Source organism: Laetiporus sulphureus, assembly GCF_001632365.1.
Source record: "Laetiporus sulphureus 93-53 unplaced genomic scaffold LAESUscaffold_62, whole genome shotgun sequence".
NCBI classification, from domain to species: domain Eukaryota; kingdom Fungi; phylum Basidiomycota; class Agaricomycetes; order Polyporales; family Laetiporaceae; genus Laetiporus; species Laetiporus sulphureus.
Genome location: NW_024468571.1, coordinates 78,270 through 103,430, shown reverse-complemented (window position 1 = coordinate 103,430; position 25,161 = coordinate 78,270). Strand labels below are relative to the sequence as shown.

The following is a 25,161-nucleotide window of genomic DNA, read 5'->3' as shown; positions in this document are numbered from 1 at the left end:
ACAGGCTGGAGTATCTGTATGACATTTCAAGCGAACGTCATGATATAGGCGCTTGCAATGCGACCTCTACTTTCTGATCTCCTACTTTGACCTCCTGTCTCCCCTGGCTCTCGTTGATGTACTGCATGCCACTTCGCACATTTCAGAAACAATCCAAGACCAGGGGGAAGAAGTAACCCAGATCGATCGCTTTCAATAAAAGAGTCCTCGGCGAAGTATCCATTGGGCGCGTATCTTAACTTCGCGCTCATCCCTGGCAGTAGGCTGAGTGGTTTGCTCCGCAGACACCCATCATCGCACGCAATGTGCATCAGCTGATTCACGATGTCCGAAGAACCAGCACAAATCGCAAGGTGCGCTGAGCCTGAGCTATGCCGACTGGGGAGCTAATGGAGGTTCAGAGAGGCACGAAGCATCCAGCAGGGTTTGAAGGAATTGCTGAAGACTCGGGATCCATGGGACAGAGAGGTTGAGTTTCAAAGGAAAAAGTGCGTCCACAGTATTATAGTTGACTTGTGGGCCTCATCCAGAGACAGTTTGCGGCGACACTATCTGCGCTTACTATTTGTCTATTCCTACGCCGCGGAGTCGAGAGATATCGACACGCAGCTGTGGATCGCGACTTCCTACCAGTTCATCTCGAAATACAAGGAACGCCATACTGCCCTGGAACGTGCTATCTATGACCCTGCCCGACAGCAGCAGCAGCAGCAGCAGGAAGGAGCTGCACAGCAGCAGGGACGACAACAGCAGCAGCGGATCGTCGAACAGCGTAAGCTGCTGCAGCGTTTCCGCCAATATCTCTCCGAGGAAGAGAAGTTCTGGGTCCAGTTGATCTTTCGCATCCGCCGGGTGTTTGCTCTTGACGATGCGCAAGGTGCGCTTGATGAGCTAGCCAACATCAACATCGTACCCGAGGACACTGCCGTGCAGGGCGAGACGCCCAAGCGCAACCAGCATCAATTCCCACCGGAAGCCGACGCCATCCATCCCATCACCTCTACCGCGACGCCGGAGCAACGTCAGAGCCGGATTGCAATCCTCAGCAAGGCCCTGATTTGTCTCGGCGACATCGAGCGCTATAAGGAGCAGTACAATGAAGCGGGCGGGCGCCCGCGTGCAGGACACGAGGATGGGCCACCCGCCTCTGCTCCTGTCGGGCGGGGCGGGCGGGGCAAGAGGGGCGGGGCTGCCAACGTCGTGCCTGCACCGGTTGTACCTCGAATGCGGAATTACGAGAAGGCCGAGCGATGCTACAAGCAGGCGCGGCTGCTCCTGCCTCACGACGGAAACGCATGGCACCAACTTGCCGTTTTGAAGTCATACCAGAAAGAAACGTTCGATCTGTTGGTGTACTATTACCGTGCAATTTGTGTGCGCACGCCATATGACACCGCACTGGATAACATGCATATGACATTGGGGAAGGCGCTGGATGCGTGGAAGAAGACCGGAGGAAGGTACGAAAAGGAGAAAGAGAGCGAAGAGGCGAACGGGCAACCTAGTGTCCGGTTACGAGTGGAGGCATTCAAGGAGAAAGTAGTTGTGGTGCACGCGTTGTGGCAATTCCCTCATGAGGAGTGAGTGTCCTCACCAAGTGTTCGGCTTTTACTGAACGTCTTACATCGCTCTCAAAAATGACAGTCCGCTCGATGGCATTTCTCAAAAGGTGATCGACGAATTCAGGGTTCTCATCTCCGAGCGCCATCTCCCGCCCAAGATGATCTGGAGGGTCATTGTGTTGGCCCAGGGTGCGCTCTGGAAACACCGAGACGTTCGCCACAAAGCAGCCAGAAGCCGTGGAAGCTCCAGAAGAAGCTTATACGCATCTGATTTGTGCGTCGAGTCGCAGATCGCAGGCCATCTTCTCGCCCTATATCGCGTGCTTCTTGAGGTTGGCGTCGTGCAACTTGCGGAGCCGCCTCCGGAGGATGCGGGCGAGCTCGCCCAGTCCATCACCGCACCATTCCGCAGAATGCTGCCTGCCCTGCGTCTGTCAAGCAAATGGGTCCGTGCTAATTACAAATACATCCTGCAAAGTCCGAGACCGCACGGCGTCAACGGCAATCGAACTGATGCTCTGGATAGCCGGAACAGACCAGGACGCCATTCGTCCGCGCAACTAGTGTTACCTGGAGTACAGAGCTTCTGGAGCGATTACACAGAGTTCTTCAATGCTCTGTTGCGGAAGTTTCCTCTCGAAAAGCTTCCTGATCTCAAGACTGTGTTGGAGGAGGACGTTGAGATGATCGGTTTCCTTCCTTTCAAGGATTTAATATCAGACGATGTAATGACTAGCGTTCTAAGAAAAGGTGCCCTTGCCGGAGAGAACCCTCCCCTTCCGGAAGGCTTGCATCCTAACGAGGAGTTCCTTATGAGAATCAAAGAATTGCTCCGGGACGCAAAGGCACTTGCAGACCGTCAGGTGAGCATCTCTTGCCGTGATGAGTCGAAAATCGCTCATGTAGCATCAATGCGGTACCAGGATACTCCTGTCAGATTTTCTGAGAACAAGTTCTCGCTCGTCTCTGAGACTAGGGCTGAGGTTGCGGCAGCTATTCCGCAAGACCATAGTACGGATCGTCGACTGCGCGCCGATCGGTCACCTGACGTGTTTTCATCTGCACCAATACCTGCTGACATGCGTCGCGGGCTTGCCGACCTCTCCGAGTCCGAAGAGGACAATAGAACGGACGTGACTCGTACAGACGACGATCCCGTCAGTGAGGCTTTCCACAGAGCATTGAATGGGTCGCAGCACGAAGACGGGGAGGAAGAAGAAGACGAGATCATTCTGTTCAATCCCAGGTAAGTGATTGGTTGAATTGTTTGGAAAGCTCATTTGTCATCGTTATCGCAGACTGTCAACCCCGCCACAACCGCCAATGCTGCCTCCTCAGCCTGACATACCCATTCTTTCTAACCCGACTAGTCCTCCTGCTGTGCTCCTTGTTCACGAACTTCCAGCCCCTCAACCGCCTCTGCATGGTTATCAGAACTTCAACCGTACTCCAACAACCAGCGCGAGGCCTCTGGGAACTACTGCAGCAGACATACTCAACCTGCTACAGCGGCCCTCCGGACACACTCGTGCACCTTCGACTCCTCTTCCCCTACCGGGCCTCTTCGGGCTTGGAACCTCAAACTCAATCTGGTCAACCGAGCACGACAATCTTCAAGCACCTGGGCGGCTCGCCGGCCCGTCGCTGTTACCCACACGGCCGCCCCCGCTGCAAGCACCACTGCAGTTTGAGCGATCGCAGAACAGCCTGCTGCCGACTTCGCCTTTGATCCCGTCACATGTCTTCAGTGGTGCTCATCAACGGACTGCTTCCTTTTCACCGAATCGTTCGAACGAGGTGCCTAGCCGAAGTCAAGACCAGTTTTATGGCCACTCGGGCAGTCACTTGTTGCCCACCGATTTGACCTCTGTTCCACACAGCGCCAGCGTGTCATCAGCCAGCATGTCAGTGGCATACGCAGATCGTATGCTGCCAACTTCGGATTCCATGCTACGTCAGCAACAGACACTCGAATATCAGCACTTGGCCGGTCATTTACCACGCGATGCAAGGATTGGGCAAACTCGCTACGGCGCATAGTTCCACGTTTCCATTATGGCCTAATCCCACTTGATTTCTGCCTGCATTGGCTCTCTCTCGGGATAAAGAATTTGCGCATTCGAGACCAAGGAAAGGACCAGCTTATGGATCGTGCTGAACTACGATGCGCCTTGATCGGTGATGGTAAGAACGTAGACGATTCTCGTCGTCAATTATATCGCCATCAATCCGCATCATGTCAAGAGTAAGAACTTCTCGCATTACCAGGTACGATGACGGCGCCCGGTTCTTGCGGATTGGCCCGCACATAGGACGACCAACATATCGGGGAGTTCCTGGGCGGTCTGCTTAGTTGGGACTTCTCTTGGTTTCGTCTTCGCACAATCACCTCCACTATGTACATGTATTGTGCAGACTGTTTACCCCCACTGTTGTTCAAGGCGCGTTTTGACCCTCACGAAGCCATGGTTGTTGTGTTGCATTGTGACTAGTTGAGACGCTGAATCTACCGTATATATGCTGTTGAAGACGTGTCGCTGTTACCGCTGCGTTGATACTGTCGACCGATGATCGATGAATCTTGTCTCTCATGCGTACGACGACCAGAATAAACGTTGGCCTGTGGTTCCCAATGAGTTCTCTCTATTCTATTATACAGTGAGCCACAAAACTGTTGCAATGTTTGCAACAGTTGCATTGTTTGGCTTATATCTCAGAGACCAAAATAGCTAAATATACATACATATATATCGTTAGAAAGCCTATGATATGAGCTTTCAAATGGCACTCAGATGAAGTAAATCGGCCTTCTGGTTGGTGAGATACAAAATATTCTTTACAAAAGATGCATTGCAACAGTTTTGTGGCTGACAATTTTAGATATAAAAATCCCCAATTTCAGTACTTTGTGTACCCTCCCTTTGCCCTCAACACAGCTTTAACCCTGTCTGGCATACTGTTGATTAAGTTCTGACAGACAGAAGCCTCAATACCATTCCATTCCTTCTGTACCCTCTCCCAAAGTTCTGTAATTCCTCTAGGTGCATTTTCATATGCTGCCAGCCTTCTTTTGAGATGGTGCCAGAGGTGTTCTATGGGGTTGAGGTCTGGAGACTGTGCAGGCCATATCATAGTCTTAAACCCATGCTCCTCTAGCCACTTCCTGGCTTTCTTGCTGGTGTGCTTGGGGTCATTGTCTTGCTGAAATACCACATCCTCCACAGTTTTGCCCCATTCCTCTATGCTATTCTGAAGTTCATCCTCCAGGATAGAAACATAAAGGTCAGCATCCATCTTGCCATCGATCTTGCAGGCATATCCAATCCCTTCCCAGCCCATACACCCCCACATCATGAGGCTTCCTCCCCCAAACTTGAGTGTCCCTTCTACCAGCCTATCACTGAGTCCCTCCCCTGGCTTCTTCCATGCCCATTTCCTCCCATCTGATCCTAACCTGTTGATTTTGGTTTCATCTGACCATATAACCCTCTTCCAGTCCTCCACAGTCCAGTGCTGATGGCTAATAGCAAAGTCCAGTCTTTCTCTCTTATGACGCTTAGAGAGAAGGGGACGTTTATGCTTGACCACAGCCTTCAGACCAGTGCTTTTGAGCTTTCTATGCATAGTCTCCACATGAAAGGGCTGGTTGACAACATCTTGGAGAAGTCTGGTCACTTCAACAGCAGTATCTGCCTGTCCAGTGGTAAGAAGGCGAGTAGCATGGCGAATGATTCCAGGATTAAGCTTTGTAGGACGACCTCCACCAGATGTAGGCATGTTAGGACAATGCTCAGAGCGAATTCTGGACACAGTGGAGTAATGGACTGCAGTCAGATGAGCAATCTGTCTGACAGAATGACCTTGATCAAGCAGGGAGAGAATGTGGGCAGTCTGAGTAGCAGAAACCTTTTTCATGATGGTTGTACTGAAGTTGAACAGTCTGTTGAGTGTTGATCAACTCATGTTGAAGTTCAACAAAGATCACATGATCCAAACTTTAAACCTTAAAGCAAACAAACTTCTGCAAGGGGGTATTTTTGTCTTCAGAGTTGTCAGCCACAAAACTGTTGCAATGCATCTTTTGTAAAGAATATTTTGTATCTCACCAACCAGAAGGCCGATTTACTTTATTCAAGTGCCATTTGAAAGCTCATATCATAGGCTTTCTAACGATATATATGTTTGCATATTTAACTATTTTGGTTTCTGAGATATAAGCCAAACAATGCAACTGTTGCAAACATTGCAACAGTTTTGTGGCTCACTGTATATGTATGCCTAAATTACTAGGAGTGAACGAAATCATAGGCCCGTTCGCAACGTAGGTAGGAGGCCGATGCCACGCCAGTAGGTGAGCCATTTCACAGCATCGTCAGCGGTCAATGGGGCGCCGTTCGCGAGCGTCGGCGACAGGTTCTTCGCTTTTTCCACCGCCAGCTCCGGGAAGCCCAGAGCGTTCCCACCACGCGTTCTGGCCAGGCCTCTGAAGAATGGAAGCAGACGGAGAGCTCGCATATCGCGGAGCGCCTCAACCTCCTCCAGCGATTCGCTGTGGGACGAATCCAGCAGGCTCTCCAGCCGTGCCAGCCACTCCGTGTACTCCACCAACGACACTGAGAGTTCGCGAGAAAGGCTGTTAGCAATTGAAGACCATGATACCGGGTGCGGATGCACGAGATGAACTACTATATAATCGTGGGAGGCTTTGGTAAACTCCACCATGGCCTGTGCGGCCACATCGAGGGGAACCCAGTCGACGACCTGTGACAATAACGATTTTGAATGAGTGCGACTTGTCTCGTCCTGTGATCGATAGGAGGCCTACCCTATGGTCTTCCGGGAAGCATTTCAACTTCGTAGTGCTCTCCACTAGCGATGGGAACCACTCGTGGATGTTCCATGCGCCGTCAATGCTTCCGCACAGCTGACCCACGCGGACGATGAGGCAGCTTAGAGGCGTCTTCCTCGCGGCCTCATATAGTATGTGTTCTGATACCCACTTTGATTCGGAGTAGCCGGATCCAACGGCGGCTTCCGCTTCAATAGGTTCTTCGAGTTGCAGTGCATCCTCATTAAAGTCTAGGCTCGATTAGACACTTCGTGCGTTATAACAGGTTAAAAGGAACTCACTTTGAAAGACACCGATGGAACTAGTGTAGATGATGCGAGGGGTTTCAGCCAAAGGAGACGTGAGAGCGAAATTTATTAGGGCCCTAACACCCTTCACGTTCGACTGGAACGATGTCAGGGCTAAATTGAAGTCTACGCGCCAAGCTGGAATGGGGACATTGTCAATGTCATCTTCAATGAAGCTGGATAGAACTGGCTTTACCGTTGTGAATGATATGCGTCACAGATCGATGCATCTATGGAATGGCTCGAAAGCTTGCTACAGCGAAGTCACAACTCTTTCAACTCACCTCTTCATAAACCTCGAAAGGGAGACCGAAATTATCCTCGGTAAGGTCGCCTTCAAGTAGAAAAGACTTCTCGTATTCTAGCAGATTGGCAGAGAGACTTTGAGCGCGTAAAGCATTTCGGTGCCTATCCAGCAGCGATGTTTTATCCCTGGCAGCTCTGTTCAGTGCGTAGATGCGCGAGACTTCAGAGTCCGAGACAAGACGAGACAGCAGGTGACAGCCCAAACTGCCCGTGGTGCCAGTCACCAACACGACTTGTCCTTCTGGGCGAGGTACTTTGGCATCGATGGGACGAGCTGGGAACTGCCCGCTGTACTCTGCAGCCATGGCGCGCATTGCCGTAGCTCGTGTGTCCTTGAAGCCAACATTGTGACTGCTCCCCGATGCGAGGGATAAGATGAACGCAGCGAGACGATTTATGGTAGGGTGGTCGTATACGAAGTTCCCAGTGATCGTGCGCGTGTCAAGTTGCGCTGACTCTCGCAACGCGCGCAGCAAAGAGTTTCGGATCCAGGTAGCCTGCAGACTAAGCATGGCTGTCAACGTACGCAGGCGTCATACTTGCGCGATGTACCGCACCTATCGCATCCATGCTCGAAGAGATCATCACTATCTTGTACATGATGAACCGATATTTTGCTGACCACGGCCCTCACGAATTTCGTAGTAGTCACAATGTCCCAACGACGCGGAGGCGGGATGCTAGATTGCGTGCTTTCCTCCACTAAGTCGTATGCCGCATTGATCTCCTCCTCGTAATCATCGATCACGGCTTGACGTCGTGCTGTGTTCTTCGCTGTATACGTGAACGGCTTCGATGGCTTTGATACCAAAATCATCTTCGTATACGGCTCGATTAACATCCACCAAGATATGGCACTTCACAACTCACCTCTTTGAACAGACGAGAATGTTGAGGGGCATATGCATTCATGCGTTCAATGGTAGGCCTATGAAAATAAGTGCTTAAGAACCAACAAAGTGCTGGGAGACGCTGAATCGTGCGTACCATATCATATTCCTGAACTCGGCCAGCTTGCTCTGATCTGAGGGATCAAACTTGTACTCCGGCTTCGGGTCTACAAGGACGCCTGCTTGGAAGCGACCGCGACCGAACATGACGGAAGCAAGAACGTGCGGATCTTGGTTAAGCATGTTCTCTACGGGACGATATCAGTGATCATCCCTGCATTTTGGACTCTCACTAACCCAGAGGCCCCGGATTCGTCTAACAAGTAAACGATGAGTCAATATACCGTTTCCTCGCACGCAGAATCACTGACCTTCTCGCCCGTGTTATGCATGATCTGGTCGTCGGTACGGCCAAAGATCCTCCAGTATCCCGGCTTCGTCGCGTGAGGTGCCAGGAGGTCCGAAGTAGCGTACCCATCCACGCCGTTCACTTTCGTATTCAGAACGCTCGGCCTGCAAAAGTCGTTGGACTGTTTTCAGCGGTCTCAGCTACCACGACCAATTTGGGAGACAGAGCGGTACACGTACCACCATGACGAACTCGAACGTGTTGTCCCCGTAGGGCTGCATCTCCGGTGTGACGAGATCGGGCAAGCGGAAGTAGTCCCAGTCATATCCAACCTTTTCTGGAGGACAAACATTATCGAAATTTACGCGGTGCGCCATCATGATGAAACAGACAACGCACCAGGGAGAATGCAACTCATGATACCACCTTCCGTCCTGCGAACGAGGTTCCGATCAATTCAACTCTTCGTATTCCATACGTCACCGACTTACGAGCCGTATAGAATGAAGATGGACACTCCCTGGGACGTCAAGTAGTCGCCTGCCTCTTTGTTTAGGGGTCCACCGCCGAACAGCTGTTCCGAAAAGGTTCAGTGGACATCAAATGTGTCTGCATCCTGAAGACGTACCACCCCTTGGCGAGTGGAGAGCCATTTTACATATTCAGGATTGCGAGACCAAGCCTGAAACTGGGCTCAACCAAGCACGACAAGCTGAATATTACTGGATTACCTCGATGAACGACGGCACGCAGAATATGATGTCGCTATTAGTCGCCTTTGCTGCCGTGAAGAGAGCATCGGGAGTGGGTACCGGAGCAGGCGACTTTGGCTCAAACGAGCTGATGACCAAACCGGACGAGGCCTGTTCGAGATGACACATTGACATGCATCAGGACATAGTGATTCAGTGATAGGTAGATGCGAGATTGGCGTACAGTCCAGCACAACTGCAATATACCCATGCCGTGATACATCGGCATCACGTGCAAGGAGAAAACCTGGTCTGTGAGGTCGCGTTCGCCGAAGTACGGGATGAGGCATAGCTGGAGAAAGCGGTGGTTTGTCCAGTAGACGGGCTTAGGGAACGCAGTCGACCCTGATAGTGCACATCAATGTCAATGTCACACTCTCAGAAGATCACCTGCATTCTCTGACTTACCGGAAGAGTGCAAGATGATCGCGGTGGCATCCGGGCCTCTGTATCTGTACTTTACGAGGTCACCGCTTAGCTGTTCCTCGGGTGGCAAGAACAGCTCCTCTAACAAGGGCATCGGGGACAATTCTGGCAACGCCACGGACGGATGTTGCAATTTGAGGATTTGAATCGCCTCGTTAGCGAGGTCCGTCGTGGCCTGCTCGCGTCCCACAAGGATGTGGCGCACGCCGGTTTTGCTGACCAGGTGCGCCACGGCGAGAGGCGAGTTCCGTGGAGAGATGGGGAACGCGATGCAGTTTGCGCGCATGATGCTCATCGTCATCGTGAAATATGGGATCGCATCTGCGTCGTATGCTTATAGTGAGTATACATTACAAGAAAGTGAAGTTGCGTTATGACCTGAGGGAGCTAGTATGGCTACGATTGGGACGTCATCGTTTTGGACGTTTGCTCCTACATGATCCTTGATGACCTTGGCACCTGCATAGATGGCTCTTACTCCTTCAGGCCAGTAAATAGTTCTGATGCTCCCGTCATCTTTTGCAAAGAGAAACAAGCGATGGTCGGGAGTGTGATCCAAATGCCAGTCAAAGATCTCGGGCAACGTTAACGAGCCATCCAACGGTGGTGGACAGAACGTCGTGCTGGTGCGGGCCTGAGTTTGGGGTGGCTTCGGGAGACTGCGACGTGGGTGCATGGCTGGTTACCTTGAGGTATCCATGCAATAACAGGCCGTATATACTCGTCCTGAGTGACACTGCGTCAGTGCACTCTGAAACTGCCACGTTCTATCTTCAACTAGAATGGTTCATCAGTCCTCTGATAGAGCGTCTGAAGCTGGCGTCGGCTCTCGAGCATATGCATATTCTGTCGCGATTGCTGACAGAAAGCAGCCAAAACTTGAGCGTGCGGAAAACCCGGGAGAACGGTATATGTAGCTGACAAGAATGCTTCCTCGGCCGTCAAGTGAATCTAGAGCTCATTCGAAGATGATGCGGTACCCAGGGTTTGATTCGCGGTCCTCGCATGATCTTCTTACCAGCAGGTCAGCATCAAACGCGACTATGATAAGCCAGCAGTGAGAACATCATGATTTCGCCAAAGGAGAACACGGAACGCCTGAGGCTGTTTTGAGACCTGATGGATGGGTCAAATGACAATCACGGCATCAGAACACGGATACAGATGTGCTTCGCTGTTGTGATGGTAGCAGATAAAATTTGTGCGAATATTTTGAAACGCACAGAAGGAACCCCCGATATGCAAGTGTCAGTGGTGTGCACGAGCATCGCGTGCTCAGAAGATCCTGCAGCGGTCAGACAGTTTTCCGGATCTTCCTCCCTTGAAGTTTAAAATGCATAGACAATTGGCGACTTTTCCATGCTCGACCTGATCAGAATGCAGGTATGAATGTGATTTCACGATATCTGGATCGCCAGCGTATCGAACATTATCGATGCATCTCTTGAGCTATCGCCAGTCTTGAGCTATCGCCAGAAATGAAGCGGAAGCAGAAGTTGAGGCTCATCGCACAGGCGCGCACCAGGCGAATAGGCCACTGACACACAAGTGCTGTGTGTTGTTCGGCATCACATTGTATGAATACGATCCTCGTTTCCTGAAGCGCAAGTATTTGGCACGCGGCCGTCGAGGTCTTGTCGAGCGACGACATTACCGGAAAAGACGGAAATGATTATTCGCGGACGCAAGTCAGCGCTTGCTTGTAAGCACCGGAACCACGGCAACTCGACTCGAGGTAGTAGAAGGCTGGGAGCATCCAAAGTGGTCGCATCGACGATGCATGCGCGAATATCATGGAAGCAGTAAGTCTTGCCGGGAGCAACCTTTTCTGGGCAGCCTATGTCTGTGCGCGGGTGACTCGTCTCAGCCAATCGTTCTCACCTCACCTTGGAGACGACTGCTCAAAATATGCTAGCCTCGGACCATAACTTCTACCGCTATTTTTTGTGTAGGTATTCTGTGACTTTGACGTTGTTTTTGCGGCAGGATGTCTCATCTCTTGGCCTCCTGATTGTACCGGTCCTCCACAGGGACTGACCTCGTGGGTACCGTGATCGGCTATCAACTCATTGATTGCCATGATCCATGATTGTTCACCCCCTGATACGTAGGTCACATCGATTTAGTTATGAATATTCCTTGAATTCGCCTACTTTGGCAGCTTGTGCCTAACAGCAGTCAGTCTCGCTAGACACGTCCAAGATTACTCCGCGGGAGAATTGAAAGCATGACTTCGCGAGGCAATGCCGTACCCCCTTGGGAAATCTTCTATGGGCTGACGACGGTCGTTCTCATGGTGTCCGACTTCTAGGCCAGCACCTAAACTCCACACTGCCGACACACCCGTTGCACCGCTCTATCCGACGCATCAAGGGATCGTTCGGAGTATTGTTCTGACGTCGATTCAGTCTTCATATCATCGACCATGGCGCGTGCACTATAGTACTAGCAGGTCCCTGCTCCAAGTCCTTTGCATCAATCCCTCTGCGGCCGGCTTCGAGTTCACCATGCTGCAGGAGCCCCTCGTCTCGGTCAACCTCGCCACGGTGTCTATGGAGGCCTTCTTCTATGGCATCTTCTTCGTCCTGTCGGTGTCCTCCATATACCTGCTCGTCCACCGACAACGACAGCTGCAGGGCCGCAATGCCACGTCCGGATTGATCTTCCGCGCGCTCTGCCGAACACCCATGTTCATAGGCGCAGTGATTCTGAGCGTCACGATCACAGCTGTACGTGCTACTGCTATGGCTAGGCGCCAGCTTTCGACTGAACTGCTCCGTGAAGCATTGGGCCCTTACGGTAACACGCTCCTTCAAAGCGTTCATCTATTATGAGGGTGGCACGGAGCCTCTGGACTTCTACGGCAACCTTAAGCAGTTGACCGAAGTCATCAAGACTGGGTTCCTTATGGCCACTCTGGTGGTTGGTGATTCGATGGTTGTATGTATACTATGATCGGCTCGCATATCACTTTGTCGACCATCTGACCTCGATCATTGTAGATTTATCGTACCTGGATTATCTGGAACCGTCGCTTAATAGTGACAATTTTTCCGCTGTGCACACTTGCTGGCTTGACAGGTCAGTTCATTTCATAATCCGTCCCCGGACGTGCATCTCACGTTGCAACTATTCAGCGTGTGGGGTCGGCATCACATATCAGTTCACGCAATACTATCCTGGAGAGAATGTCTTCGTTTCTGCGGCCGGCCGCTGGATCACAAGTGATTGTGTGTTCACGCTATGGTGAGTCCTTTCCCCTTGAAAACCGCCACAAATGTGCTGATCACCCGATACGTATCCTTCAAACAGCACGAACGTTTACTGCACATGTGAGTGACCTATGTCTGCTTCAATGAAGAACCGGTTGCTCATGGCCGAATAGTCATGATCGCATTCCGCGTCTGGAGATCGCACATATCAGTCAAGAGCTACTCCGGATCTAACCTCATGGTGAGCTATTTCTCTCATCCCAGCTAGAGCGGATAATTGATCATTCATTTAGGGCGTACTGGCAACTTTCATCGAAAGTGCCGCTCTATACACGTAAGCCTTCCTCATATCCACCGCAACGTGAGCTAATCAAGTCCCATCACAGCTCCTGGACGCTGTTCTTCTTCATCTCCTATCAAAGCGGCTCGAACCTCCAATTCACAGCCGTCGACACCTGGCCATCCATGAGCGGAATCGCGTTCATGCTCATCAACGTGCGCGTCGGGCTTGGCTGGGCACAGACCTCCGAGAAGACGACCACCCGGCACACGGTATCCGCTGTGAGCGGCCACCGCAGTGGGGAGACCAGCTCGTTCGCGATGCGTCCGCTCGCGGTCAACATCACGACCGTCATCGACCAGGAGGAAGACTATGAGCTGCCCGCGAAGAAGGTGGATCCGAATGGCGACAGGGTGTGCTAGGGCCGGCAGAGGCGAGTGCCTCGGTTGGGATAGGTGATGGGAGCGTCGCTCTGGTGTATTTTCTTGGGAGCTTCACCTTACTTGTTGTGATTCTAATGTCCCATACGGTATCTGCTACGATTTCTTGCTATGGCACGCGATAGTTGTAGGGCAGACGTCAAACCATGAATTGTACTCGTCTCTGCGAGAGATGGATAGATGTCCCCACCATGCACCCATGCATGCTATGATTGCTCCCTAACTAATGCACGTTCCCCCAGTTGCAACGGCACCAAATCTGTGCGGGTGCGGGGATACCAGCGTATTTCGAGTCGTGCGGTGCCCCGCCGGGTCAACTGTATGGCACTGGCTCCTCTGCTTCCCACACCGATGGAGTATGCCGATACTTCGCTTGAAGATATCAATCAGACAAATGCTACCGTCACGTAATCTCTTCGGTGGTACCCTCACCCGGGAAGCCAAGCACTTCAACAGAACGGAACATTTTTCTGATCAACCCGCGGCCTCCCTGGTATCCACCGGTCGAAGGGAAAGCCATTCGGGAGCAGAGATAGAGCTTGGCCTATGGGAAAGACACAACGTAACCAAAAACATATCTATCCATACACAGCGTGTGGTGGCACATGGTCTGTGAAGGAACCACATAGCTACCTTGAAGCTTTTTCTCGCAGTTTAATCAGCCTGATGAGTACAAGTATCGCTCCTCCCGCGAGCATCGTGACCTGCAGGTCATCAACTTGATAGTCCACGCATTGCAATTACGGTATCACTCACGCCGGCAAACGTCACGCCTTTCCACCAGATGTAATCTTGACCCAGTATAGCGCCGTTGATCGGGTTGCCGATGAGCGAGGCTATGCCTACTGGGAAAAGGGATATGCCCATACGTTTGCTAGTCGCGCCCTAGTCAGCATACTGAGTCTTGCAGTACAGAAGAATAGGTACACACCCAATGTCGACGCCATCTTTGCTGATTGATGAGACGACCGGTAGATACAATGATACACCTTGTACTGAATGTTAGGGCACATAGGTCCCGGAATGTTCGGAGACATACCCGTTCCGAAGAAGAAACCGTAACTGAAGCAAAGAGCCCTGAGCAGCTGACACTGGAAGAAGATAGAGCAGACGTACAATATCGTAAAGAGCACAAGGCCATACGGCGTCGAACAACCAAACGTCGCGAACACAATACCACCTATTTATCGAAAAGTCGAGGTCACCGCTTGCTTCCGCGGAGACATGCAATCACACGTACCTGAAGCTAAGACACACGGTATGTAGATATCCAGCACACCAAACCTGTCTCCGAGCCAGTTGGGCAAGATCCGGCCAACCATGTTGGCAAAATTCATGATCGCGAGCGCGTAGAAGGAGAGCTTTTCGCTGATCCCATGCTGTTCAGCGTATAGCTGCACATAGTATGACGGGAACCACATCCCCAAACCATACAAGAAGCCATCGATCAGAAACAGGATGTATTTCGTGTCCCAGAATGGCACACGAGCAGGTGTAGCACTTGATGAGCCTTCGTCTTTACTAGATTCCTTCTGAAGAGTGGGAGGCGTATTTGCAGGCGATTCTTTCTTCTCATCTGTGATGTCCGCGGAATCACCCCGAGGCTGCTCTGACTCGGCATTCTGTACGTCATGTTTAGCTAATGTCGTGGGTTTGAACATGAGGAGGTTTCCCAGCAAAAGGAGACCAGTCACGATGAACGCCGTGACTCGGATTGCCCAGCCAAACGTCAAACTCCCGTTCAGTAGATAGTTCAGTGAGACTGTTGAGAGGTGAGGAAGACGACACAGTATTCAAGGAACGAACATCACGCACTCGAGAACACGACAGCACCGAGCGAACCGCCGGATCCCACTAGACCCTGCCATGCATGATAACGTGAGCGGTAGACCAAGCTGTGTTCCACTGAGCATCCTCACCATAGCAAATGCTTTGCGTTGCTTGAAGTGTTGTGACACTATCGCACACGTCGGCAGATAAATCAAACCCACACCAGTTCCCATCCCGAATCCCTGTGCGAGTAGGAACTGATAGTAGTGATCCCGTTGGGCAAGGGATAACATGAAGAGACTGGCGTGAAGCAGCGGTCATGAAGAGTTACAGTACAACTAGCTGAGCGCTGAATTGACAATCCTGACCAGAATAAACACCCACCAGAAAACAAAGATGAGGCTTCCAGATACCACGCAATGTCTAAAATAGCCTCGATCCAGTCTAGGTAACAACACGAATTGAGGACGTCCGGAAAATGTGATGTTGGTAGACTACTCACAAGTGGCCTGCTCCCGCCGCCAAGCACAGGTCCAGGAAGAGCTGTATGCTGCCAATCCAACTGATTGAAGATGCCGACTCGTTCGCGAGGATGTCTTTGGAGTAGTAACTTTGCATCACCCCGAACGCGGACATCTAACATCGTCATTAGTATGACCTTTGCGCTGGTATGCTATCGTAGTGATCTCTCGGTGAGTGAGTGGGGCGAACTCACGTATCCAACGACACTAAACTGTAGTAACCAGGCCCCGAAGACTGGTAGGTACGCCACAATGAGAAATGTGACGTGGCCAGATTGAAGTGCGCGTATCACTCACCCGTGCTCCAGGCGCGCCAAGGGCCACAAACATATAGATCGTCCGTGCTGGGCGCAGGGTTCTGAATGACAACCTCGTCTTCGCTCGTATGCTTCATCGTGGTCGTCAAACAAGGGAGCGACAGTGCACAAAGTGCGTCCTGGCAGCGGACCCCTGGAGCGTCAAAGGGCCGTGTACATTCCGATTGCGTCGGCTGATGGGATGGTGGCTGCGTAAAATCGTTTCACCCACCTCTTTCTGTCGCAATGCGTAAAATAGATCCATACGCAGCGGTCTTCCGTTCATTTCAAATGTCACATGTGAGTGGGAATCTGATGCCCGACTCTTATTGAAGCTTCGGATCAAGTACTTGCTGGGACTGTGACGATTTACTCTGTGACAGATGACCTCACACATGTTCTATCTGCAATCCACCCACCAAACACTCCCGTCACCGGGGCTGCCACGCATGCATATGGAGAGGTGCGTGGCGTCCGTTTTTTCAGCCTGCATTATAGGGCCCCATATTGTGAAGTCGTAGAGCTGACGTGGGAAAACGGTGTGCATGCATTCCAGTTATGGAAGGGCCGCAGTTGTTTTCTCCGGTTGTGGATTCTTGTGAGTTCTCCCGCTCTATCACGGGCCAAAGCCGACACTGACCACGCTGCTTTCACATTGTAGCGAGTAGTTGGAACACATCTGATATCCAAATGATATGTTGAAGCCGCAGTTGCAGCCCTGCAGTAAATTGAGGTCATGCAAATACTAGTGGAATGCGTACATCCGTAATGCGCCCGAGCGATGCAGCGGAGTTGGCGTCAGACGCCTAAGCGACAACGGTAGGTCTGGGCCTGTCTCTAAGTACCAGTAAATGAAGCGCAAGAGTGTCACTTGCGCGCTCTATGTGCCTTCACCCAGATCAGGAGGTGTTCTCAATGTGCCTGACGCCTTTCTTCTAGAGTTAAATGGCAGAAAGAGAATAAAACACCGTGGATAATGCAAACAGCACCTACTTCGTACATCCACAAAGCGGTACGCATGCCAATGTTGCCTACGTCGCCGATTAACAGGTTTGTCTCATTCGGTTTGAATAGCCAAGGAGAAGATCGGACACGGAAAGGGAGATAGATATGAGCTCCGCTGCACTCGAAGCAGAGCCGCGCGCAATCCGATGGCCCAAGGATCGGTAGCGAGAATGTGGGCCGCTTTGAGGCATGTTCGCCAGATGAGTACAGATGCGCTCGTGGCGGCAAACGTGTCCAGTACCTCGTTGTCCTGCTCATATTCAGAAAGGATGAAATCGTCTATATGAGGGCGCCGAGACATGGAGTCGAGAAAAGAGGCGGATGAGCGTATAGCAATCACTGAACCTTTCCATATTCTCGTCGTATTCTGCGAGAAATCGATTCTGAGAGCGGAGCACTAACAAGAATGCCAGAAGCACTCCAGCGCCGCGAGATGGGTCTGCATTGCCGGAAATAAAGCACCTTCATGCACCACATTATGAGCGGCGAGCCTTTCGGGTCAAGTGTTCAGGGTCCACATCCATCCCGAGTTGGTCCACATGGCCGACAATAGCATAAAGACCGGCGTCGGATCTTGACGCACCTAACCCAGTGATGCTCGCATGGAATGGCGGCACATCGCTCTGACCCATGACGGCAGGAGGACGATCTCCTGCGCAGTTGAAGACCGCATTTTATCCGGGGGAAATATAGTCGGGCACTGTACTGTGCTTGTAGCAAGAGCCCGTCTGAAGTATAAAACGGGCGTTCAGTGGAAGGGAAGGCGTGAAATTCCAGTGGAGCCAGCCAATGCCTTGAGGAAGATATCTCTGCTGGATGCGGAGGCTGCGCATCGGTTGTAATGTTGCTGGCAGGGATGGGAGAGTTTGCAAGCTTCCGGTCATCAACATTCTGTACGAGAACGAGAAGCCCTCCCGGAGTCAGGAACTCCTCTAGATATTGCAGGTCCTCGGCCAGTGATCTTCCTGAAACCGATGGGTGTAATGATGCTATGATATTGAAGCAGACTGCCTGCAGGTTCAGGGCACCATGCGATTCCGAGAGGTCTATCTGAGTTGCTGTGCACAGCAGAGATAATGATGCCAATTGTGACGGCTCTGCATCGCCATTGACGACCAAGCGTCTAGTTGTCGTGTGCACGCTGAATATCTTCTCGATATTTGTGGATAGTGCATGAGCGAGATACAAGGATTCTAGAGAAAATCAGAAGTCGAATTTGCTCGAGAAGGCGGGGGTCCTCACCCTCGTCGAAAATTAGGATATTCATGACTGTCTTGCCAGATTCCGGTGTGCATGCGAGTGCCGCCATGGTGCTGTGCTCCTGTTCGACAAAATCCAGACTGGCGCGATAGGGATGTCCATTGCTATGTCCTTCGGTGCGGCATCAGAAGCATGTAGTATGGCTCTCTCTAGCAGAATGACCGACGACAATATCGGAACGCATGCCACTGTCGCGGAGAAGATCGAATAATGCGATCTGGACCATGGAAACGCAGGGAAGTATGACGGAGGTAGGCCAGGTGGATGGCAGCTCCTGCAATGGCTTCGCGTCCGTGAACACGCCATATTGTTCGATCAGAGATGTTTCGGTGGTAGCCCGGTGGCACTGGTCTACGTGCTCAGACCATCGAAACGCGAAGACCGGCGTGATGTGGTAGGCATCGAGTGTGATGTAGAAATGTACATCTGACTATAAGAACCAGGAGATGTACTTCCCATTGATGAAGAATATCAAAGCGTGCCACTGTCATGATAGATGATACCTCCGAGGCGACCGGGCTTTAAAGCTTCAAACCCGCGCCCAGGGTGCACTGGCATCATTGATCGAATCGCTTCCGGTTAGCATGAAACGCGTTGCAATTGTTGAGCAGTCTTCCGTCATTGAAATTGGCTGCACTGTGGACTTGCTGTAGTATGTAGAACGGTTCCGAAGTCACGCATCACGGCGGTCTGGACGAAAACAATTGTGGTCATTGTCACGGTCACGTTCGCTTGCTTTTCGACCGCTCTTGAGCGCTTAGTGCTTCGCGGACTAACACTTCTGTCTGGAAACATCCGACGATAATGATAGTTTCGTCAGTCATGTCGTTGGTCACGATGAGGCCGGGACGGGACGAACCATTGGAAACGATTCAGTATTATGAAGAGTTCCGGGCCCGGGGAGGTCTTCCATTGACATTGTTTTGCAGGGTTAAAACGCGCGTTGCGCGTATTATAAGTTACAAAATAAACCTTTTCCTCAGCTGCGAGGGGGTGCGAAACATCTGTAAGCTGCCAGTAAGGCGGCATGAACCGATCTTCATGGCGACCAAATTGCTTCATGTCGCACAGTGCTGGTAACCGAATGCAGAACAAAGAAGGCTAACGGCATGAGCAGATTTCGATATTTGGCATCGATTGAACGTGGGAGTGAGGAACTGGACATACGTTGTTAGCGATGCAGTAAATTATCCGCTTGGCGGCTGCGGTAGCAGGTGCGAGTTAAAGCTTTAGGACGCCAGACCATCTCTTATATCTTTGTGCATCCAGAGTTCGCCCGACAGATTTTTCCACCGACTCATGAAGATTGATGGCTACAGCACTGAGAAGATGAATACTGGCATCGCAATACGATATCACAGAGCTGGAAATCAATAATCGGAATGAACACTTGACGCAGATGCTCTCATTTTTGCATGAAGGCGACCAAGGTAATTTTCCCACTGCTACGGAAATATGATCGCACGAACCCTTGATATCAAATAATGTTTTCCTATTTAATCACACGCGGCAGGCTACACAACACTGGAAGCAGTTCAGGTCAGACACAAGGCCACCAGGATGTCTAGTTCGAATCCGGGACCATGCCTACGTCACGCCAGTGCCTAAGCCATCTTCCGACGTCATCGACGCCCAGAGGGCGTCCAGCGGATAGCGTAGGCGATAGAGCCTTTGCCCTCTCCACAGACAGACGGGGGAAGCCCAATGCGTCTCCTCCGGTGGATGGCGCAAGTCCTTTGAAGAACGGAAGTAAGCGAAGGGCCCTCATGTCTCGCAAAAGCTCGACCTCCGCAAGTGATTCGTCGTGCGATTCCTGGACCATATTCCCTAGCTTGGACAGCCATTCGGCATACGAAACCAGAGGAACAGAGATATCGGACGCGATGTTGGTGGCAAGCATTGACCAGGGCGCCGGACGAGGGTGCACAAGGTGAACTACAGCCGGCATCGCTGTTGCAGTGCGGAACTCGACCAATGCCTTCGCGGCCATGTCGATTGGGACCCATGAGACAGCCTAAACCGACACCGTCATCCACATCAGTTACGCAATGGGCAATCATCAGTTCGTTTGCCATACCCTAGGGTCATTCGGGAACTATTAATCCTGCGACATGACACAGTGCCGCTCTGTAGCCTGCTTCCATTCTGGTGTTTGTTGGAGGAATCCTTTATCCCTCCAGTACTTGAACAAGATTTTCGCGTCGTCAGTACCAAGAGGGCCTAGTTCATGCAGAACCGTACTCGCTTCTCGAGCTTTCTCGCTCTCGAAGAAGGGTATTCCATACACTTCCGTCTCATCTGCATTGTCATTGCCTTGCAGAGTTTGCAGTAAGGTTTGGAAGAAGTCCAGCAGCTTCATGGCAGGCTGGGAGAGGTGAGAGACTGAAATATTGGACAAAACATACAAACTCACTATGCCCTCGACGTCATTCACCGATGGGTTGTGAGCTTTACTCTCCAGCTCTTGAACCCAGCGTTCCATCGATACAAACGGCAATCCAATTCGTAGCTCAGCGACAATGGCAGTCAGGACCTCGTCGAATCTGACCGGTCGATGATGCACAATGTTGACAACATCAACGTCATTGTCGCCCAGCACGATGTCTGTCGCTGCACGGGCCGCAATGTCCATCGGCACCCAAGAGACGACCTGTACTATGCACGTGAGATCGTCTACGATGGCCCGACAGTGCGACGTACCCCAGGCACGGACGGAAAGCAACCCAGTGCGATGCTGGACTTGACCAGTATTGGTACCCATTCTTTCGTGCTCCACGCCCCGCCCTTCCTAGAACCACAGATCTGGCCGGAACTTAATATGCTTGAGCGCAGACCCGACCTCCGCCCATGAGCGAGGACCTTTGCCAGAGTTTGCTCGCAGTGCCCAGCATATTAGGAAGCTTCTCATTCACCTCCTCCACGACATACTTGGAGCTACCGTAACCCGAGCCAACAACGACCGCAGGATTCTCAACTGGCACTTCAGGCACAGGCTCAGACCGTGTTCTTGAGCATGCTTGTGCGATCGTGACGGACGATGTGAAGAACTTCGCGGTCGCGAAAGTGGTGGCTAGCTGAACCGCGGATTTGATTTGTGACAACAACGCGAGGTTGAAATGGACCCGCCATGCGTCGTACATGACGTGCGTTACCGTCGCGCAAAGCTGATAAGCGCAAGTAAGTAGGAGCGGAGCATAAAGACCATTACTGTCTCCACAAGAGCGTCGTCCAGACCGAAGTCCTCCCGGTCAAGGTCCCTGGAAAGTAACGTCAGCTTTGGCTTAGACGCGACGGTTGCTGGAAGCTGTGCCGCATTGAATGCAGCAAGCTGACGTTCATGCAGCTCTGAGCCTCTGTTGAGCGCGTACACATGTTCGACCTGCGAATTGGATAGTAATTCGGCTAATAAATGCGCCCCGAGAGTCCCCGTCATGCCAGTGACCAACACGATCGGTCCTTTCCCGGATGACCTTTGTGTCTCTTCCAGAGGATCTCGCGGGAGAAGTGCTGCATACTTCTGCACCAAAGTCTCGATGTCTTCGGCAGTGGAGCCTATCTCCTGGAGGCTGCTCGGTCCAGTGCAACAAGCTGTGAGATGAACCGTGCAAGCGATGAGAGCTTCGGGTGTGCGAAGATGAGATTGGACTGTATAGCCCGCGCGGCATGAACAGCACAGGGATCAGATGACGAGCGAAGGGCACCGACGATGCGGTTTCGCAAGAATGCGGCGCTCAAGCTGACGACAAACGACCGATGGTCAACACCATGAACCATAGCTTTACGGAGGAAACTGCTGACCTGTCGAAGCCACGCTCAAAAATGTTGTCCGTAGCTGATATGTTTCCTCGACGGATGATGTCGCATGCGATTTGCAGAAGCTACATTTCCACATCTGAGAACGCCCACGACTTCGGAGGCACGATTCCATGTGCGTCTCTGCTTTCCGCGATGACGTTGTACCTGAAAGGTATCGGCCAGTCAGCAATGCTCCAAAGACTCTTTGTCGTCAAACAAACAAGGCGTCTATGTCCGCTTCGTACAGCGCAAGGACCTGCTTCCCCATGATCGTCCCCTTCGCAGCCCGTGAAAATGGCCGTGCAGGATCAGCCACCAAAATCATCTCCTTGAAGATGCGCGCGAAGGCCGGTGCTGGGGCCTTCGCGTCCTCAACCTGCCGCCTAGCAGCACGCTCCGTTCTCAGCAATGAGACAACACCAGGTATTGCTTGCGCCATACCTGACAGTGTTTCTCACGTTGACTAGATGGCCCTGGTCGCCCGCCCGAACGGCGTACTCGGGCGTCTGTTCAATTATCACGCTGGGCTGCTCACGCCCCCGAACGAACATGAGCACCCCAGTAACCCAAAGATGTGCACCGACATGGGTCTCTTGCTGAATCGGTACGCTCTTCTCACCTGCAACACGCAATAACCTATCAGCAAGAATCCAACGTTCGCCCCGCACAGAAACCACACCATTGCTCAGCACAACCACGTCATCGGTACGTCCAATGCTGCAGGTGGCGGGTCAGGATCGAAGTTGACAGAATATGAGCGTCAGGAGACGTACATCCGCTAAAGCCCCAGCTTGGTTGGGTGTGGCTCCCAAAGGTCCGAGGCCGCATAGCCTTTCTCGCCATTTGTGAGGTTTTCCTTGCTGGGCTAGTGAGTCGGGCATGGCTACACAGCGTGCATATATAAGCACGGGGCCGCATCGAGTCCTTGATAACGTACCACGAATACCAGCGAATGTTCACCAGGTCCGTGGGAAACTGGATCCACTGCCATTCCTCGCGAGTCTTACCTGCAGGGTTCATGCGAACGTCGCGCTCATAGTCAAATGCTGACGAGGAAGCACCGAACTCGGTGCCACCATACACCGCGACTAACGTTACACCCGCGTCGATGAGCCTGTCACCAGCTTTCTTTGAGAGCGGACCACCGCCGTACGCCTGATGATAATGCGAGGCGCTGAGCAGTGCCCGGGATGCGAGATCAGGTGGGAGGCTCACGCACCACAGCATCAAGTTCCGCGAGTAATCTAACACCTTCGTCATCGCGTATTGATTCCTGCACAAGACGATTGAGCACGAGGTCGACCCGCTACAGTAGGACAAACGTTTTGGTCGCACACACCTCTAAGTATGCATGGATGGCAGGGAGCGCGTTTGCACTTGTCCATCGTGTAGCTTCGAGCGCGTTTTTTGAAGTGGGGATTGGGAGTACGAGGTGCGAAGAGCGAGACCGGCTGGCCGGTTACGAGTGGCGCATACAGCTGCGTAATCATACCCATCCTGTGAAAAGGCGGCAATGCCGTGGAGGCGCAGCGTTCACCGCGATTACGCGAAACGGTCAGGATGGGAGCGTGGCACCAGTGCAAGCAGGTTGTCTCTGTAAGTCACCATCCCAGCGTCCCTCGCTCGTCATTAATGCCGTTTCCCGAGCAGATGCGCATCACAGACCTGCCCTGTTGAGCTGCACGCGCTGAAGCTCTACCCGAGATCTGACGCGGACACCAAGCTCGCCGACCACCCTCGCATGATCAGCTTCGCATAACACTCGCTCGCTGCTCACATTCGTGGACATAAGGATCGGACCAGTCCTTGCTCGTGGCCTCGCCTCACGTCGCCGGTGACAGATGGCGAGGACTTCTGAGCGAATGACGAGATATATTTAAAGGATTGGGGAGGAGGCTGAGGGATACAATTACGAGGAAAGAATGGAATTAATAGGCATAATTAAGAGCCATACGAATCGGCGGGTGCTGCATACCGTCCATGCGCAGGTGGCAGAGCCTCGAGCGGTCGAGCAGCCGCGAGTGCTAATCACTGCATGCCCGCAACGGACGACGCTCATAGCTGTCTGACCTAGTCGACCGCCCGATGCGGAATGCTTTCGACCAGTGAAGCTTGAAATTGAGAGTATAAAGCTCACTCGCGAGACGCACTCTCCACCGCACAACAATATCGTTCAACGCCTTGCTCACTACAAACCGACTCGATAACTATATCGGGATCATTTAGAGTGAGATGGCGGGGTTGCGGTGGGCCGCTCTCCTAATTGATCAGGCTTACCACGGACCCACAGACGGGCGGAGTCGTGCATTGGATGGGCGAGGGAGACGCGTCAAAGTGCACGGGCCACAGGCAAAGAGAAATTAATATTAATTACGCGGAGGGACGCCGTAGACGCCCGTGAGTGACGCCGTCGTGAGAAATTCCTTCCGAATGCGGCGACCACGTTATGCGATGGCGAGCGAGTGCAACCGCGCGCCCGTGGTGGTGTTCCTAACGTGCACCATCGCGTCGTTGGTCCCGCCTCCCGAGGCAAGCAGAGAGGCCTGCCGCGGGCACCAGGAGATAGCCTTGAATAACGTGTCCGAATGCGAGAAGTTCAGGTCTTCATGCGCGCGTATATTTCGTGAGATGATCCGTGTTTTCCTGCGGATTTACTCTATTCTATTTGATATATCAGTGACTGGCGGTACGAAGGATGTGAAACTATCCATTTCCGCTGCAACCGCTGACATGGCTTCCGCAGCATTCATGTTCAACTGTATCAAGTTGCGTTGGACCTCAGGCCTCAGGCCTCAAGCTCAAGGCCTCAAGGCCTGGCAGTGCATCATGCGACATGCATTCATGCCTCAGGCCTCAGCGCTCGGCTATCAATGCGTCAAGCGCGAGGCATGGTGCTGACAACTGATTATGTGGTGCCTGAGCACCGCGTGAGTGTTCGAAGTGTCACAGATGACCGTCAATCTGGCCGGTACTATCAAGATGTCCACGCGCGGCCTCTGATAGCCTCCGATTCGCAACGGTGATGGATGATCGCAATCATCTCTGATGTACTGCTTCAAAGGTGCCACTTCTCCATTTGTTGTCTCATCTGGTTAGCCGTGGCATCTATCAACCCTCTGACTCACGTAGTGTGGGGAGACTGACTTGTTGCTTGCTCAATC

General features: G+C 52.2%; 6 protein-coding genes across 6 annotated transcripts; 2 read left to right on the top strand and 4 right to left on the bottom strand.

The window, feature by feature from the left end:
- Positions 1–43: 43 nt before the first annotated feature.
- LAESUDRAFT_486112 (uncharacterized protein) lies at positions 44–3,653 on the top strand. Its single transcript, XM_040902650.1, has 7 exons — positions 44–226; positions 285–353; positions 402–488; positions 537–1,580; positions 1,645–2,425; positions 2,486–2,808; positions 2,861–3,653. The coding sequence occupies exons 2-7, from the start codon at positions 325–327 to the stop codon at positions 3,600–3,602; spliced, it is 3,006 nt and encodes a 1,001-aa protein (XP_040759081.1). The 5' UTR covers positions 44–226; positions 285–324; the 3' UTR covers positions 3,603–3,653.
- Positions 3,654–5,728: 2,075 nt separating this feature from the next.
- On the bottom strand, positions 5,729–10,097 carry LAESUDRAFT_745459 (acetyl-CoA synthetase-like protein; the record flags this gene model as incomplete). Its single annotated transcript, XM_040911374.1, has 18 exons — positions 5,729–6,323; positions 6,388–6,641; positions 6,693–6,836; positions 6,895–6,928; positions 6,983–7,508; positions 7,562–7,821; positions 7,875–7,932; positions 7,992–8,142; positions 8,192–8,210; positions 8,266–8,424; positions 8,483–8,592; positions 8,652–8,677; positions 8,735–8,817; positions 8,872–8,925; positions 8,975–9,106; positions 9,180–9,340; positions 9,404–9,742; positions 9,800–10,097. 18 exons carry the CDS (start codon positions 10,095–10,097, stop codon positions 5,865–5,867), a joined length of 3,267 nt encoding a protein of 1,088 aa, XP_040759080.1. The 3' UTR covers positions 5,729–5,864.
- A 1,831-nt stretch (positions 10,098–11,928) lies between these two features.
- On the top strand, positions 11,929–13,335 carry LAESUDRAFT_664142 (uncharacterized protein; the record flags this gene model as incomplete). Its single annotated transcript, XM_040905097.1, has 8 exons — positions 11,929–12,150; positions 12,206–12,361; positions 12,424–12,502; positions 12,559–12,667; positions 12,734–12,753; positions 12,807–12,874; positions 12,927–12,967; positions 13,020–13,335. The coding sequence occupies 8 exons, from the start codon at positions 11,929–11,931 to the stop codon at positions 13,333–13,335; spliced, it is 1,011 nt and encodes a 336-aa protein (XP_040759079.1).
- Positions 13,336–13,692: 357 nt separating this feature from the next.
- Positions 13,693–16,152, bottom strand: LAESUDRAFT_731331 (MFS general substrate transporter). The gene is made up of 12 exons (XM_040910024.1): positions 15,942–16,152; positions 15,839–15,879; positions 15,626–15,759; positions 15,508–15,567; positions 15,273–15,423; positions 15,169–15,214; positions 14,594–15,115; positions 14,470–14,533; positions 14,393–14,415; positions 14,285–14,342; positions 14,110–14,227; positions 13,693–14,057 (listed from the first exon to the last, which is right to left on the bottom strand). The coding sequence occupies exons 1-12, from the start codon at positions 16,036–16,038 to the stop codon at positions 13,983–13,985; spliced, it is 1,389 nt and encodes a 462-aa protein (XP_040759078.1). The 5' UTR covers positions 16,039–16,152; the 3' UTR covers positions 13,693–13,982.
- A 3,617-nt stretch (positions 16,153–19,769) lies between these two features.
- LAESUDRAFT_717564 (uncharacterized protein) lies at positions 19,770–23,227 on the bottom strand (the record flags this gene model as incomplete). Its single annotated transcript, XM_040907345.1, has 12 exons — positions 19,770–20,219; positions 20,442–20,570; positions 20,619–20,855; positions 20,906–21,007; positions 21,040–21,369; positions 21,414–21,771; positions 21,807–21,995; positions 22,088–22,165; positions 22,222–22,383; positions 22,442–22,619; positions 22,774–22,883; positions 22,938–23,227. 12 exons carry the CDS (start codon positions 23,225–23,227, stop codon positions 19,770–19,772), a joined length of 2,613 nt encoding a protein of 870 aa, XP_040759077.1.
- On the bottom strand, positions 22,940–23,995 carry LAESUDRAFT_485912 (uncharacterized protein). The gene is made up of 3 exons (XM_040902649.1): positions 23,666–23,995; positions 23,220–23,594; positions 22,940–23,155 (listed from the first exon to the last, which is right to left on the bottom strand). Exons 1-2 carry the CDS (start codon positions 23,787–23,789, stop codon positions 23,257–23,259), a joined length of 462 nt encoding a protein of 153 aa, XP_040759076.1. The 5' UTR covers positions 23,790–23,995; the 3' UTR covers positions 22,940–23,155; positions 23,220–23,256.
- Between the last annotated feature and the right edge of the window lie 1,166 nt (positions 23,996–25,161).